The sequence below is a fragment of the Mobula birostris genome, chromosome 7 (genome assembly GCF_030028105.1).
Source record: "Mobula birostris isolate sMobBir1 chromosome 7, sMobBir1.hap1, whole genome shotgun sequence".
Taxonomy (NCBI): Eukaryota; Metazoa; Chordata; class Chondrichthyes; order Myliobatiformes; family Myliobatidae; genus Mobula; species Mobula birostris.
In genome coordinates this window covers 59,141,951-59,159,801 of record NC_092376.1, presented here as the reverse complement: position 1 = coordinate 59,159,801, position 17,851 = coordinate 59,141,951, and the positions used below count along the sequence as shown (strand labels likewise).

Below are 17,851 nucleotides of genomic sequence, written 5' to 3'. Positions count from 1 at the left end.
TTACCTTAGATTGTAATTTTTTCTTCCAAGTGATGTAACTTCTTCCTTTGACTCAAATACTTGGTTGAAAGTTTGAAATATCCTATGGAAGTTACAGAAGTAATCCTGCTCTGATTCTTGGTTATTTGCCAAATCATCTCGATATTCAGTGGATGAGTTGCTGGATTGCACATTGGCACCATTTTTAGTGTTTGCAAGCTGAATGTAAACAATATATTTTAACAATCAGAACAGGTAATTTAAGAAATACCATTAAAAATGTAATTGGGCAGATCTTCTGCTCTGACACCAGCACTTACGCAAGGAGTTGCCAGGGTTTCTCAGCAGAGTTACTCCAGTCCAGCATTAGTATGGTTTTAAAACGGACAAGGCAACTTCAATGTTGTTATCTATGCTACTGACTGCTCCTATACTACACCTTATGGGGAAATCTAGAGAGGCCCTGTGCAGTGAAAGACATTGCCAATCATCTGGAAGCTAGCCTCCTACAGGATGTCTGCCATAAACACCACATTGTAAGAAATATGCTGCTGAGTATCAATCAGTAGCAGAATTGGTCCTGAGTAGCTATCTCTGAATTAGCAGTGGCAATGCGTTCATCCAAAAGGGAGCTAATCTATGGACTGCTTTCATGCAATTCATGAGTCATGCCTCCTAATGATGACAGGAAGAGTCATCTTTTAATGATAAATGTACATGAGCAGAGCACAAGATCAAGACATCTCATCATTTGTTATTGACCTTGTGTAATGAAGTCAGGGTTATAGAATACAAATAGAAAATGCTGGAAATGTTCAGCAGATCAGGCAACATTTGTTTTGTTGCAAAGATATTGATCTCAAACAGTAACTCATTTCCCTTTCCACAAATTATAGAGAGAAACACCTGAAGAATGATTCCAGCACATTTCTATAGTTCAGATTCTGAGCATCTGCAAAATTTTGCTTCTGCTTATCATAGAACCCAAGCAATACTGAGCATGTTAATACAGCTCAGGAAGTAATCTTTAGTCAAGTTGCATGACAGTCGGTGAAGAGAAAAATCATCAGAACTACCACAGATGACAAATAACCTTGATTGGGATTTTTGCTGTAAAAAATCAAATTGGCAATAAGAAAGTGACAAAGAATACAATTATAAATATTGTTTATACCTGAGTGTATTTTTTGTGCATTGAACATCCAATAGAAGATGTTGGAGTAATATATCTGACAGCTGTAATAATTCCTTCAATGACTATCCGTTTATGCTCTCTATAATACAACCTTTCTACTTTCTCCTTTAACTGGCACATTGTGGTGAGATTGACTGCTATGTTGAAAGAAAACAAAATTGTAAATATGACTTCATTACTACACTGTGTTGACATTAAAATTCAAAAATAAAAATTCATGCAGTCCGCAACAATAAAGACACGAGCAAAAAAATTGCAGAAATGATCTTTTTTTAATGAAATGGTTCCAGTGTTTCAGAAATGCAATCATCAGTGCACATAGGACAGAACATTATAAATTCTCCCAGAAGGTCGTAAGATTTCAAACAGAAAATGCCACTTTTCTGGTAACTGTCAACTCTATTACATTGTTTCAACTTTCTAACCATACCTTTCATATTTTGAATGTAGGTCAAGAAGCTTGATGGGAGAGGAGGAAAAGAATAATATCCTCCTACCAGAGAACTTTCCAGAAAATCTTTTTCATTTTGCAATTTTGCCCAATGAAGAAATCTTTTGACTGTATTGTCAGTTCTATATGGTCTTCCCTTGTGATAACCTGCATTAAACATTTTTCACAAATTACTTAAGTATAATTTCTAACCTGAAAAATCTTACTAACATATCTGACTTTGAATAGTTTCAACATCTTAATTTATGGACTACTTTCAAGACAAAACAGAAAAAATTGACTTTTAAACAATTAGTATGCATGTGGCAGATTGTTAACGTATACCTGAACATAAAATTAATGTTGTAAATCACCCGACTAATATAAAAGTCAATTTTAATTTCAGTTGATTGAAAATCCGTGGTTTTCATAATGAGCAGTTAATCTGCAATACCAATTTTATATCATGTCAATTACTTTAAAATCCACTTCTAGATTTTCAAAACATCAATTTATCCAAACCTCAATCAAAAGAACATAATGTATTTACAGAGAAAATCTACTATCTTCACATATCAACACACTATTTTCATTTCTAGGAATACTAACCCCACTGTGATACATGTAGATTGAAAGAAACTGACACATCATAATCATTTTCTTCCTGGAAATACCACAATTGCATTTCTAATTAATTTTATATTTGAAACGTTTTATTATGGCATAGAAAAAGGCCATGCAGTCTATGAAATCACAGCAAGCACTCTGCATTCCCCATTCTCCATCATATTACCCTCTAGTTTACAAGTATTTTCCCTCACATACCCAATAACTTCTCCTGATTCTTTTGCCACGTACCTGCTCTGTGGACAAATAGTTAATAAACCTACCACTGTGTTTTTGGGATGTGCGAGAAATCTGAAGCACCTTAGATGCCAATACATACAGTGATATAAAGAGAATGCAAATTACACATAGAGAACACTCAAGGTCAGCGTCAAACCTAAGTCTCTGGAGCTGTGTAGGCATTTAATATATCTTCACTGTAGAGAAATTTCTCCATAGTTCACTACTAAATTACATACTTTCTTGTCAAATACTATCAATCTGATAAATTTAAACAAAGTAAATAAAAGGCATAATTATCTGAATACTGTTTACCTGTGATATAAATTTGAGTCTCATGGGATGAAGTCAAATAGGTAAAGCTATTGAATTTGTTCCTTACAACCCTCATCTGAGTGCACACTAAAAAAGTCACTAAAAATTCAAAAAGATGAACATATTTATTAAACATTTGGTCTGTTGCAGAATAAACATTCAAGGCATTTCAAAATGCAGGAAAAAATTAGAACAAAGAACAGCATGGCACAGGAACAGGCACTTCATCTCATAATGTCTATGCTGACCATGATGCTAAATGAAATTATTTCCATCTGTCTGAAACTGATCCATATCCCTTCATTCACTTCATGTTCACGTACCTGTCTTAATGCTTCTCACACCATTATACTCTCTGCTACCACGTCCATTCCTGGCAGTGCACTCCAGGCACCCATCACTGTCTGTGTAAAAAATCTTGATCCATGAGTCTCCTTTAAACTTTCTCCTTCACATTTCAGATCTTTGCCTTCTAGCATTTTATATTTCTATCCTGGGAAAACAACTCTGAAACTTATTCTTTCTACACCTCTCGTCATTTTATAACTTTCCATTAGATCTCCCCTCAATCTTCAATATTCCAGAGGAAAAAATTGTAACTCCATCCAAACTCTCCATATAGCAAACATTCTTTAGTAGCGGGAGTATCCTGGTGAATCTCATCTGCAACCTCACCAAATCTTCTACATTCTTCCTGTAATGCAGTGACCACAACTGAACACAATACTCTAAATCTGGTCTAGCCAATGTGTCACTGTATACAGCTGCACATGACACTTATGGTCAGTGACTCAACCAATGAAGGCAAGCATGCTAAAAGCCTTTTTTACCACTCTATCTACTTGTGCTGCCACTTCCAGGGAGCTATGACTTGGACCTTAAGATCCCTCTGTACATCAGTGCTCTTAATGTCCTGCTGTTTACTATGTACATTCCCCTTACATTTGACCTGCCAAAGTGCAACACCACAAACTTGCCTGGATTAAACTTCATCTGCCATTTTTTTGTATCTGTACCTCATGTACATCCTGACATACCTATCCACAACTCCACAAATTTTTGTGTCGTCTGCAGGAATTCATAAAAGAAGTTCATCACAACCTATTAGAACATTTGACAAAACCAAAACAGTGCAGATGATGGAAATCTTTAATAAATACAGAAAATGATGAAAATACAGCATTTGTGGAGAGCAAAACAGAATATTTCAGTTTGTGACATTTCAGTAGGGAAAAGCTATAGGTGAACAAGACTTTTATACTGATTATGCTATTATTAAAATAGCACACTAACACACCAATTTTAAATAACCATCTGAATGTCCATAAACAATATATGGGAGATGTAAAACACCAAATTTCAGTGCTGGCCAAACTCCCAACTGTCGTACACAGCTGGTTTGAGTTGCTTCCCTCAGAGAGGTTGCTGGTTCGAGTCGCTTCCCTCAGAGGGGCTGCTAGTTTGAGTCACTTCTCTCAGGTCTTGAGTTTCGATGCTCTTGGAGGTATTATTGAAATTCTGAGATTTATAGATTAGACTGTAATTCTTATTGGCCTCTTTCACTTCTATTTGTTCTTTTGTGTTTTCGCTCATTCTTTCTTGTTGCCGATTGGTGGGTTGGGGGTTGGGTGATGTTAAGTTTTGTGTGAGTGAGGGGTTTGGGTTTTGTGAGTTTTTTAAAATATTTCTTTTCGTGCAGTGGAACTGATGTCTTTCTTTCAACTACTTTTATGGTTTTCTGTATTTTATGGCTATCTGGAGAGGACAAATCTGAAGAGTTGAATGATGTATACACACTTTGATAATAAAATGAACCTCGGAACCTTTGATTAAAATGCACTTATTTTTAAAAATTCACTCTGTGCAATCACTCAGTTTCCATACTGAACGTATTCCCAAAATTAGAACTCTCTTAAACCTGCATTTCCTCTAGGTTTGCATGATAAAATCACTCTCTTAGAAAAGTCTTGCACTTGCACTTAAATGGTGTCAATCTAAGTTGTTACTAAACTCAAGTCAAAATGTAATCCAGATTTTTCTGCATGTAAGTGGTGACTGCCTTTTTGATTCTGAGAAGTTGAAGCAAAGGCCAATCAAGCAAACCACAACCACACATCATGAGAGGTCCCTCTTCTTGGTACTTCCTTCTTCTGCCTACTTCCATCATCCAGGAAAGCTTCAGTGTGTTTAGAGTTAAATTCATCTGGGTAGATAGAATAGAATTGTAATGATTCTCAATTATGTACGTTGTTAGAAGACTAAACAAAGCAGAAATTGAGTTGCTCACTGTAGAAGCCCAGCCTCTTAGAAGCTTTTACAGTTCCGATAATTTCATATTCTTGTTGATGGCAATCCCTAAAACATTGATTTGGGGATATTGGCAATTGTAGTGCCTGAGAAAATAGTTTAACTTCATCTTATTGCAAAGTTCATTGTTTCAGCTTGTATAGCATTAATGCAACATGCTACTATCAGTTCAAGTCAGAATGTTATTCAGACCTGTCTCCATGCAGTGAAATGCTGCCTCTTCAAGCTATACTTCTGTGAAATGGGTGGTCAGTTGAACCAACACACAAAAAGCCACATCATCACAGCACATTCTTGAGATGGCCTCACCTTGTCTACAACTTCTATCACACTCTACCAAAGCAGAACATGCATTCCACTCTCCTGTGGTAGAACACTGCAGTAAAATAATGGCAATCAATTTCCACTGTCTGAAAGTTTATGACATTGGTGACCACTGTCTTTTATTGTCACAGCCTAGGTATGGTCTGATATTTGGAACTCTGTCTACGACATTGTTACTGTTTTATCTTAAACTACCTCAATACACCATTGTATTGAATTAATCTGTATGAACAATAAGCAAAACAAGTTTTTCACTGCGGCAGTTCAAATAGTCTCCTATGTTATATTCATTACTTCTGTAAAGCAAGTGCACCACTGATGCTTGTAAAAGTCCAGTCCTAGTGAGTAAAACCACTTAGAGACTAACAGTATACCCCTCCTCTGCCTAGACCTGGGCTTTGCTTTGTAGTAATGTAGTAAACTCAGCAAGATCATAACTAAATTTCCCACTTATTGGATAGATATAGCTTCCTTTATCTCGAAGGTATGCTAAACTCCATTCTGCATCCCAATTCAGCCGCATTGAATTCTCCCCTAACTCAATCTCCTAAAAACCAAAAGGAAGTAAAAATCACTTTAATCATAGAGGTTGAAGAGCACAAAAATGTGTAGTGAGGAGTAGGGCTATGAGAGGAGAAGATTCAGGTCTGCTTCTCTCTATGCATTACAATACTGGGAACATAATTTGCAATCAAAATTCTAATTAAATCAATGTCAACAAAGCAAAAAAGTATCTAATTTCTAGACCAATAACCCAATTGTTTAATCAGTAGATTAAATGTACAATTATAGTAAACAACATGGGGTAGTAATTCCTAGTGTTTTAGAAATGTTTCACCCAATGTCATCTGACCCAGAAGATGTTTTGCTTTTTTTTGGAACACACGGATACATTCTGCAAAGTTCAGAAATTTTCCTTTTTGACCCTTACATTCTTCTTTTCCACCAAAGCATAAACAAAATGCGTAGTTCTGCAATTATTCTCATTTTAATAAGTCTTTGTAAATTAAGAAGTCACATGAAAGATCATTAAAAGTTTTGTTTTAATATAGCCATCGGCATTAAATCTGAAAGTTCTACATCACAGAAATGGGCCCTTTGGTGCACCATGCCCATGCAGACCATTTTGCCAATCTACACTAATCCAACTTGCTCTGTTTACATGTCTCTTAAATGTAGTAATTGTATCTGACACCGCCACCTGCTCTGGTAACAAGTTCCAAATATCAACCAGTCTCTCTGTAAAAAAAAATCCTTTTAAATCCCATTCAAAACTAACCTTAACTTAGACCTTCTTATTTTTGATACTCCTACTATAGATAAAAAGTGATCTATCTTATCCATTAACTTTTATTATTTTATAGATTTCTATTTTCAGGGGAAAACAAACCCAGCCCATTCAATCCCTTCCCATAGCTAAACTCCTTTAATCCAGGCAACATTCTGTTGAATTTCCTCTGCACTCTCTCCAGTGTAACCACATCTGTCTTTTGCGTGAGGACCAGAAACACACATAATACTCCAAGTACAGTCTATCCAGTGTTTAGTAAATTTGCAATGCAACATACCAACTTTTATATTATATGCCGTAACCTGTGAAGGCAAGCATTATTCTGATTTCTCCACCTTCCCAGCTAACTAAATTGCCATTTAAGGAGACTGTGGAATTGAACCTTAAGGTCCCTCTTTTAATCAACATTCCTTAAAATCCTGCCAATTAATGTTTATATCCTTCTATTATTTGAATTTCTAAAATGCATTACTTCTTATTTGCTGGAATTAAATTCCATCTGCCATCACTTTGCCCAATCTTTCACCTGCTGCAATCTTAGACAGCTTCTTTGCTATCCATAATACCAACTTTCATGCCATCCAGAAACTTACTAATCATACCTCCTACATTCATGTCCATATTTTTAAAAATCTGTGTATCAGCAACAAGAAAAATGCCAGATCAGTGATGGAGCACAAGATTTTATATATTGGTGCATGCTTTGTAAACTTACTCTATATAGCTGCTGCAATAAAAATAAGGGAAGATAAGATCTAGGAGAAACATACAGAATATGAAGTTCACCACCTGGATGTAGCTGTCTGTAAATTTCTGGTTGAGATGTGCAATAAAGTTCCAGAATAAATGGTTTTGCACTAGTTTCATCGACCATTTCGATAAATCGCCGAACCCAAAAATCATCACTGCTTTCTAAATATATTGGGGAAAAAAAAACATCATTGATAACAGTATAAATGACACTGATTCCAGGAAAGTAATTTAATTGTGGAAAATTATTCATGTTTCAAATGATGTTCATTTTTTGTATGCCACAGATGTGTATAAATTGATAATGAAGAAAGAAAATTCTGCTCCAATGCCATGTAAGCATCTAGTTTCTAAAGCATACCAACTTATTTCAACCTGAAGTTAAACAGAAAGCCACCAAACACTCACTCCAGCCCCAAGCCCAAGTAAAAACATAAACCTTTTTGCATCAGACCAAAATATCATAAAGATTAAAATGTACACCATTTGAAGAATTAATAAAATATTAACAATATTTTTTCCTTACCTCTTTCATTTCAAATATATTCCAGGTGCATGAATTTAAGATGACAACCTCATTCACTGTAAACATATTTCAAAATTATCCTAACAATAATTCAGATCTCTGAGATTTCGTGTGCCTGAAGTTGAATCTCAGTTATGCTTATGTGACAAAAACTATGGAACAACAATTTATTAACCTAAATGAACTGATTTTATACATATAGTACAAATAGGTAGACCACCAAATCAGAACAGTAAACTAGACACAAGCAATCCAAGATCAGGATTTGCCAGACAGAAATTCCTTCAGTCAAATGTAGTACAAAAGTTTCAGTTTTCGTTTATACCTTCAAAGAAGCTTGAAAAGTTGACCCAACAGCAATATCTTAAGACCAAAAGAAAATAATGAAGACCAAATTGGCAACAATTTCCAATTAACTTACATACAAAAATATTACAGGGAGGATCCTTTAACAATCCAAAAGCGAACTTTAGCAACTGCAAGACTAAGTTAAGTATATTTCGAAGCCTCCTGCCTCTGGTTTTTAAAACTATTCATGAAGTAATGTGAGAATGCAGAGTAAACCATTTATATTGTATAATAGGACAACATTACATCAGACTTTTGCATGTTGCATTTTAAGCTCAATTCAGGGATTCCCTGAAGGATTAATCAAAGTAGATATCATCAAACAGATGCTCAAAAGAATAGGAATGGAGCTTAATGAGAACCATGTTCAGCTAAACTGATGACATGAAAAGCTGGATAATGGAAATTGCAAAGAAGAATGCCATTTGCCTACTTTAAGAGTTCATTAATAGTTTTTCGTGATAATTATTCATGTGATCATGGATAATATCTGAGTAACCAACCTCTCTCAGAAAGAGGACTGTGACCTAGAGATTGTTCAATATTTAGAATACTATGTTGGTTCTTGCAGAACTTTTTAATGCTGGAGGGGAATTATTGGCGCTTGATATTGCTAGTCCCAGAATAAGATTTTAAAACTTAACTAGTGCTAAAGACTGGAAATTCCTGGTCTTAAAAATGGTGAAATTTTGATGTTGCAAGTTCTCCTGAAAATTCTAATATATTTACCTACTGAAAAAATAAAGAGCTTAATTCTAATTTGTGTATAGATTGTCTCACTAGACAGTACTAATGATATATTGATAACAAATGGTTTTGACAGTTCTGACACACAAATGTTGGAAGAACTCTGCAAGTCAGGCTGAGTTCTATGCGGTGCATGCCAAGCATCTATGGAGAAGAATACAAGGTCAATGCTTCAGGCAGACACAGTCACCAGGATAAAAAGGAAAAGGGCCACAAAGTCAGAATAAACAAGTATGGGGAGGGGAAGGAGTACAAACTGGCAGGTGATAGGTAATACCTAGTGAGGAGGAAGGTGGTTTGTGTACCCATGGTACGAATAATTTTAATCTGCTTGCCTGAAAAATTCCAGAAATTCCAGAAATTCACGGTATTTCCTACCATGAACTCAAATCAGAGTTTTGGAATAAATATATTGATAAATATACATCGTAAGAAAGTTAAATAAAAATAACGTCAGTCAATAACAGGACAGGATAACATATCCTCAGTGGTATAACAATATTTCTAACTGAGTCCTCCATATGGTTTCATAAGAACTAACCATGGCAGACTGCTTTATCTTTATAAGGTGAATAACAGATTTACAATAGAATATCTTAATTATCTTTTCAAAGGAGAACTGGGTGCATTACCTGACTTTCTGATTCTTTCACATCTTCCTACAAAGGTGACAAGGCCTATGACATCACAAATATAACTATCAGGCACAATGTCAAGCCTATCCCTGAAAAAAAGAACATTGATTTATATTTAGAATTAGTTATTCTCAAATATATAACAGACTTGGTACTATTTGTAAAAAAAAAAACAAAACAGAAATATCAAAGAGTATGGTTTGTTTCTCTTCAATCATAGAAAATGTTGGATTATTTTAGTGCCTACTCTTTGGAAATGTTTTCAACAAAAGTCAGTATCAAATATATTTTCTACATTCTTAAATAACTAATGTAAAAGATATTCATAGAACCCCTGTAATTTATTTTAAATTCTACTTAAGTATCACTTAAAAAATAATGAATAAACTTCATGAAAATATTTTGTAAGTACAATGTTGGGAGTCAGGAATTAAACAGAAATAATTCATGGCTGAAGGCATGAAATATTTTTAAAGTTTTCTTATTTTACTTCAGATAGAAATGTAACAATTTTACGAATAATTTGTGAATTAGTACATATTCAGAAAACCTTTCCAATGGTGGCTCACCTTGTAATAAACTGATACTTAATATCAGGAAGTTTCCACTCAGGTTTAATTTGTTTTGATGGAATAACCTTAATATCAGATGTAGGTTTCCAAGGGTTTAAGGAAATATCTACAATACAAACAGAAATGTAAACTATATTCTGTGTTAGTTGACAAAAGACACAGATATTTTCTGGAAAACATACACAATATAACTTGTCTGTATTTACTATTTCAATCCACCAAATTAATTTTAAGGTTACCCATATCAACTTTCCTGTTTTAAATTAATTTATAATCCATAACATGACACTATAACAAGTGGTATACTGGACAATGAAGAAGGTTATGAAAAATTGCAGGGAGATCTTTATCAGTTAAGTAAATGAGCTGAGAAATGGCAAAATTTAATTGAGTTTGGATAAGAGTGAAGTGTTGCATTTTGGAAAGCCAATTCCAGGAAGGACTTTTATAGTGAATGGCAGAACTGTGGGGAGTGTTGTAGAACATAAGAACCTTGGAGTACAAGTACATGGTTCACTGAAAGTGGACTCAGAGATAGAAAGGGTGGTGAGTAAGGGTTCTGGCACAGTTGACTTTATTAGTCAGGGCACTGAGTATAAAAGTTATGAGTCACGGTGCAATTCTACAGGATGTTGGTGAGGCCTTATTGAAGTATTGTGTTCAGCTTTGGTTGTCCTGCTATAGAGAATATGTTATGAGGCGAGAAATAGTGTAGAAAAGAATGTTATCAGGAATTGAGAGACTGAGCTATAAGGAGACGATCGACAGGCTAGGGCTTTATTCCTTAGAGTATCGGAGACTAACTGGTGAGCTTATGGAGGTGTTTCAATCATGAGGACAGGTTGAATACACTCAATCTTTTTCCGAGAGTTGGGTAAATCAAGAATTAGAAGGCACAGCAGTAAGGTGAGATGGGAAAGATTTAATAGAAACTTGAGAGGCAACTTCTTTACTCAAAGGGTGGTAGCTATGTGAAATGAGCTGCCAGAGGAAGTGGTTAAAATAGGTATTTAAAAGACAGTTTGACAGTTACATGGATTGGAAAGGTTTAGAAGGCTATGGGCCAAATGTTGCTAAGTGGGATTACTTTGGATGCAGCAACTTGGTTGCCATGGACCAGTTGGGCCAAAAGCCCTGTTTCTGTGTTGTTTAACTTCATGACACTCTAAAATAAAATCTGATAGTTGTCTATCTTTTTTTTCCTTCATCATTACTTTTTCCACTGAGTAACTGAAATTTTGAGTAACCAGAATTTGTGATAAAGCAAGGTTATAGAAATACCCATTTCCAGCACAACATGATTATTTTTTCTGCTGAATTGTCTTTTGCATCCTTTAATGTTTCATTTTTAAAAAATCACTAAAGGAGTTAGCTCCTCAAAAACAATAGTTTAGAGTTGATATTTTAATGATAACTCTGTTGCTGAAAATTAAATGTGGACTGCTACCTTAATTATGCACCCTGTGTACCGATCTAAGATTCAAAATTACTGAGTCAATTATACTGAGAAGTGTATTTGTTTAACTTCTGGTAGCAATTTGTCTTCCAAATCATTTGAAGAAAATAAGACTTAAAGTACTGGAAACCAAAGCTCTGACATGTTTCCAACAGCCTTCTTTGGAATTGGTTTATTCTTGTCACATCATAGTCAGCTATCAATCCCATGTGGGGTTAAAGAGGCACTACAGAATATGATTCAGAAAAATTAAAGGGAAGTGATAGAACATGACCTCATTGGTAATTGAGACCACAGGACAAAATTAAATATTTCTATTTAGTATAGATAATTAATTTTTTTCATGCAATCCAGCACCTTTCAGAACCACGACCACTACCATCTAGAAGGACGAGAACAGCAGATACCTGGGAACACCACCACTTGGAAATCCCCCTCCAAGTCACTCACCATCCTGACTTGGAAGCATATCACCATTCCTTCATTGTCACTGGGTCAAGATCATGGAATTCCCTCTATAAATGCACCGTGGGTGTACCTGCATCTCAGTGACAGCAGCAGTTCAAGAAGGCAGCTCATCACCACCTTCTCAAGGGCAACTAGGGATGGGCAATAAGTGCTGGCTTAGCTGGCGACACCCACATCCCATAAATGAATTAAAAAAAACAGGCTGCTTGTTGATTTTGTTTCAAGTGAAATAGATGCATAAAGCATGAAATTAATTTGAGATACTTAGCTAGTCAGTCTTCTTCACTAGTAATAATACATGAGAAATTATCAACCACTAAGATTCCATTTAAAAATTTAGAAGATATAAGATTTCCCATAATATCGAAATATTGAAAATACTCAGCAAATCAGGCAGCATTCGGACAAAGAGAATCATAGTTAACATTTCAGTTCAAAGCCCTACAGTGAGACATTTGGCAAAGTCTTAGGCCTGAAATGTTCCCTCTGTTCCACTTTCCACAGATGCTACCTGACCTGCAGAGTGTTTTGAGCACTTTGTTTTTATTTTAGATTTTCAGTATATGCAATTTTGATAATTTAACTTAAGAACTTGTTATATCACTGATACAACGAATGGATTTGCAAGCTTTATTTAGTATGGAAGAAGACTTCAGCAGTGATCATGTTGTTTTCAATCAGTTCTAACTATATTGTCCATTTGAAAAATAAAGTAAGTTCTGCTTAAATGATCTATAATTTATTACTATAATAGAACATTAACAAATTACCTATTTCATTATAGATTTTTATGTCTGGGCAGTACAAAATAGGATGCCTTCTCTTCTGATGTGCAACCTTCACAGAGTAGTGCTGGATAAGTATTACTGTCCCAACCTCTAGACTCCTAAAGAGTTTTGGGCATAATGAGTTCCACAGAATGGCAGACATCATACCTGAAGAGTCAGCAACTTTAAAGTACGCCTATAAAATAAAGCATTTCATAAAGTTGAGCAGAATAAAAGTAGCAATGAAAACAACATGCTTTTCATACTGATCCTTCCCCACCAAGATTTGAAAATGCCCTAGTATGTTTCATGAGAGCATAAAACAAATAATTAACAGACAGCTAATAAGATATATGAGGACAAACAGCAAGCACATGGTAAAAACGGTATGTTTGGAACGAATTTTTAAAGCTTCAGTGTACAGTGGTATATAATTTTTTAAAATTCTACATGATAATGAACAAAACATACACAAACAAATTAAAACAATACTAAATTCTTTTGAGTATTAACCTAGCATTTCCTCCTTGGCTTGTCATTCCATTTAAAAAAACAAATACAGTGATTATTGTGTTAAGCTCAGGAATACTTTGTCAGATGCTGGATATATAGATATATATTTAAGAAAGCCTTAAAATATGCATCCATGTCTCTCTCCATATTCCTTCATGTGGCTCAATATCAAATTTGTCAATACTCTTGTAAAGTGCTTTGGGGAGTTCAATTGGATTACATGTGTTTTATAATTGAAAGACAAGGATTGAGAACTTTAGAAACCAGTAGATATGCTCCATAAAGTTCAGTAAATTAAACCATGTTTCTGCCCTGCAATTCCTCATCTACAAACATTTCTATGTAAGTTATGTAAACACTTAAATGGTTATTGCTGAATCTAATTAAAACATTACATACATAGAACTGATCTAGACTCTGGACTGGTGTTCAGCTGTACCACAGAGAATTCCAGGTGATTTACTCTCCCTCATTTTAAATATTTATTTTTATAATTTGTTAAATCCTATTTGAGTTGTTTATATATGTCTCTGATTGTCAGGGATATTTATAAACAGTTCAAGGTTTTTCACGAGCAAGCTGTCAAAACATCAAGATTGCATTCCAAGGCCAGGCCTCATGACCATCTGCCTAAAATCCAGTTGCCTTCACTTTGCAGAATGGCTAGAATAAGTAGATTATTCATGCATCATAGTGATCTATGTTCATATTTTTCATATTATGACATCTAAGGCCTTTTATCCCATTGCATCTACATCAACTCTCAAACAATTCCATTCGACTTATTTCACCAATTATTTCCCTGTAAGCAGGCCTAATTTTCCAGCCACTCACCTGCAGGGGCAATTTACAACAACTACATCTACCAATCAGTTTACATCTACCAATCACACACCTTATGGATATGTGAGAAAAGTAGAAAAAACTGATGTATTTGCAGGGAGAATGTGCAAACTCCACACAGACGGCACCCAGTGTCCAAATGGAAACTGAGTTTTTGAAGCTGTGAGGTAGCAGAACTAACCCCTGCACTAGCTGACGTTAACCAACAAGCAAGAAGTACAAGCAAACAAAGGGTATATAATAGAATGATTTATTCAAGAGAGATCTTTTCTAATGTGCTATGTATCTCATGTTATTACTTTTTCTAGGGTGGGTTTGAAACCAAAATCTCCATATCTTATAACAATCATTTATTGTTTTGTCAGAATCTTCAATAACATTTCTTCCAGATGACTGTAATCTTAAGACTTGGTCCTTTAATAAGTTTGCTTTTTCATCCATTTATATTAAAGAAAGAATCATAAGAAGCCCTTGCCTGATAAGGCCAATCAATGTACTTGGCAGTTTTTCCATAATGTCGTAATCTGGATTTATACATTATTCTCACCAACAGTGGGGCCAATTTCAATCTTCTTCTCCATGCAAGTACTAACTCCTTTAGTGTGATTATTCTCAGACCTGTATATGGCAAATTTATAAAATAAAAACAAATCCAGATTTAACCATTAATGTATTTACTCTACTAGTATTGCAATAAGATGTAGTACATTTATAGAAGTGTATGTCCTTTATTTTTTACCTGCAAAATCTATAGCCTCAACATTAACAAACCCAGCACCCACACATGACAGATGAGAAACAGTTAATTTAGGTACCTTAGAAAAATACAAATAGGTCAAGAATTCCCAGGACAGAGAAATAGCTTTTCAAACAAAGTTATTTATATCCAGCTCACCATATTCACCAACCTTAAGCCCTCAAATGTTGCCATACTGTTTGACTGACATCTGGCTTGGTTCAGTCAGCCACATAAAAACTGTACCTTTAAGAGCAGATTAGATGGTAGCTATCTTTCAACAATGACTAATCTCCAGACCTCCCAAAGACTTTCTGACATTGAATTGGGAACTAGCAGCCTATGTGAATAGCACCCCATCTATTGTATTAACCACTCACTCCTTTCAATACCCATGTAGGGTGTACCATATTTAAAATCCACAGCATCTAATTACCAACAAAAGATTCTGCAGGTGCTGGAAATCCAGAGTAACACACACAAAATGCTGGAGGAATTCAGCAGGTCAGGCAGATCTATGGAAAGTAATAAAAAGTCAATATTTCAGGCTGAGATGTTTCATCAGGACCAAGACCACTAATTACCAAGCCACTTAGACATCACTTCCAAAAAAGGCAGCCTATCACCACAGACATTAATATCAGAGCATGAAACCAACACCATCTATAGGTTTCATACTCTGATAGGCAAGTCATATTCCAGATTTGGAAATAAAGCACAGTTCTTCGGTCAGAATCAGAATCAAGTGTAAAATCACAAAAAAACCTAAAAATTACAGTAAGAAGTTGAAATTTTAAAAATTAAATAAGCAGTGAAAAAGAGAGGGGAAAATACTGAGGAAGTATTCATGAGTTCATTGTTCATTCAGAAATCTGTTCCTGAAATACTGAGTGTGTGTCTTCAGGCCCCTGTACCTCCTCCTTGATGATAGCAATGGGCAGAGGGCATGTCCTGGGTGATGGGGGTCCTTAATGATGGATAGACATTTTTGAGGCATCGCCTTTTGAAGATATCATGGATGCTTGGAGAGGCTAGCGCTAGTTTACAGCTTTCTGCTGATTTTTCCAATCCTGTGTATACCAAATGGTGATGTAACCAGTTTGGATGCTCTCCACAGTACAATTTGTGAATGTCTTTTGTGACATACCAATTCTTCTCAAACTTCTATTGAAGTATAGACGCTTTCATGTCTTCTTTATAACTGCATCATTATGTTGGGCACAGGGTACTGTAGTTCTTCAGAGATTTTGACATCCAGGAACTTGAAACTGCTCACCCTTTCTAATGCTGGTTGCTCAATGAGGACTGGCGTGGTTCCTTTGACTTCCCCTTCCTAAAGTCCACAATTTCTTGGTCTTACTGATATTGAGTTGATAAGGTTGTTGCTGTGACATTACTCAACCATCTGATCTATCTTGCTCCTGTACACCTCCTCGTCACTGTCTAAAATTTGCAACAATAGTTGTGTCTTCAGCAAATTCATAGATGTCATTTGAGCTGTGCCTAGCTACACAGTCATGGGTATAGAGCAAGTAGAGCACATCCTTGAGGTGCATAAGTGATGGTTGTCAGCAAGGAGGAGAAATTATTTCCGATCTGCACAGGCTGTGGTCTTCCGGTGAGGAAGTCAAGGATCCAGTTGCAGAACAGCCCCTCCTCTTCTCATAGCAATTCAGTATAAATGCAGGGGATGCCACACCTCCCTCGAATTTATATCTTCCCACTGTTGAAGCCTAAACCCAGTTTCCATTTGTGTTTCTACAAGTGTGGTATTGTATGCATTCAGAGTTCACATCATAATTTCAGTAATGGAAAAATCAAACACAGACTAGGTGTGTGTTTTGTAGAACACCATTCATTCTGTAAAGCTGATCGTTCCAGTTGTGTATCATAACTGTGCGTCATTTATGGTTTCCACCACACTCCCAGTCTTTGGCTTCACAGATGGGCAATGAAGTCCTATGTCAGATTGAAGAACAGCTTTTCATATTGCAAGACAGTGTGCAGTCTTGAATGTAACGGGTTCACAAAACTTATCTTTGTAATTTAATATGAACTACCATCAAGTTATAATATTGACCAGTTATAAATATTCGGTAGGTCAAGCATCATGGTGGAGAGGGGCAACTCTGTTTTTATTTTGGATTTGAGTAAATGTGGGAGCTCTCGTCTCATCTGTTGCATCTGACTCCTTCAAGACAGCCTTGTGACTGTCTGCATTGGAGCTGTCTTTGAAGGATGACAAGCTGCTCAGACTGGTGTGCAGCAAATTGTTAAAACTTGTATTCAGTCAGGCCTAGTCTGTCTACATGTGTGCAGACTCCATTTCAAAAATATTGTGGGTGTAAACCATACTAACATCATTTCAAAATGAGATTTTGACCAACTTTATATTTTTCCAGTGGTATGTATACAGGGAAAGACAAATGAAATTTAATTTCTAGGCAAACAAGCAACTAGGCAAACATGGGAAAATACAGTTGCATATTTCCATATGTAACTACTCAGGAAGGTGCAATCAGATAATTTGTTTCAAATCCCAATTCAGCAGTTTAGAGACAACTTCTGATATTTTCTTTATAAATGAATAAACATGTGGGGCATCATAATTACAGCCTACATAATCCTTAAACTCGACAGTTATTAACTTTATGTTAGACACATTTTGGATTTTAAATGGAGGTAAGTGCAGACCTTCCAAGCTGACTTGTTCATGGTCGAAAGCTTGCACAGTCCACTCCTCCCCATAATAGTCACTTACCTCCCAAAGTGGGAGGTAACAGCGGGAGGGGCTGAGTAAAGG

General features: G+C 35.7%; 1 protein-coding gene across 1 annotated transcript; it reads right to left on the bottom strand.

Annotated features, from left to right (window-relative positions):
• Positions 1-17,806, bottom strand: LOC140200927 (RPA-related protein RADX-like; the record flags this gene model as incomplete). Its single annotated transcript, XM_072264576.1, has 10 exons — positions 1-198; positions 1,154-1,311; positions 1,605-1,772; positions 2,766-2,864; positions 7,477-7,599; positions 9,691-9,782; positions 10,263-10,371; positions 12,960-13,152; positions 14,788-14,930; positions 17,743-17,806. Coding segments are annotated over 10 exons (1,347 nt in total), but the record flags the coding sequence as incomplete, so codon positions are not given.
• Positions 17,807-17,851: the final 45 nt, after the last annotated feature.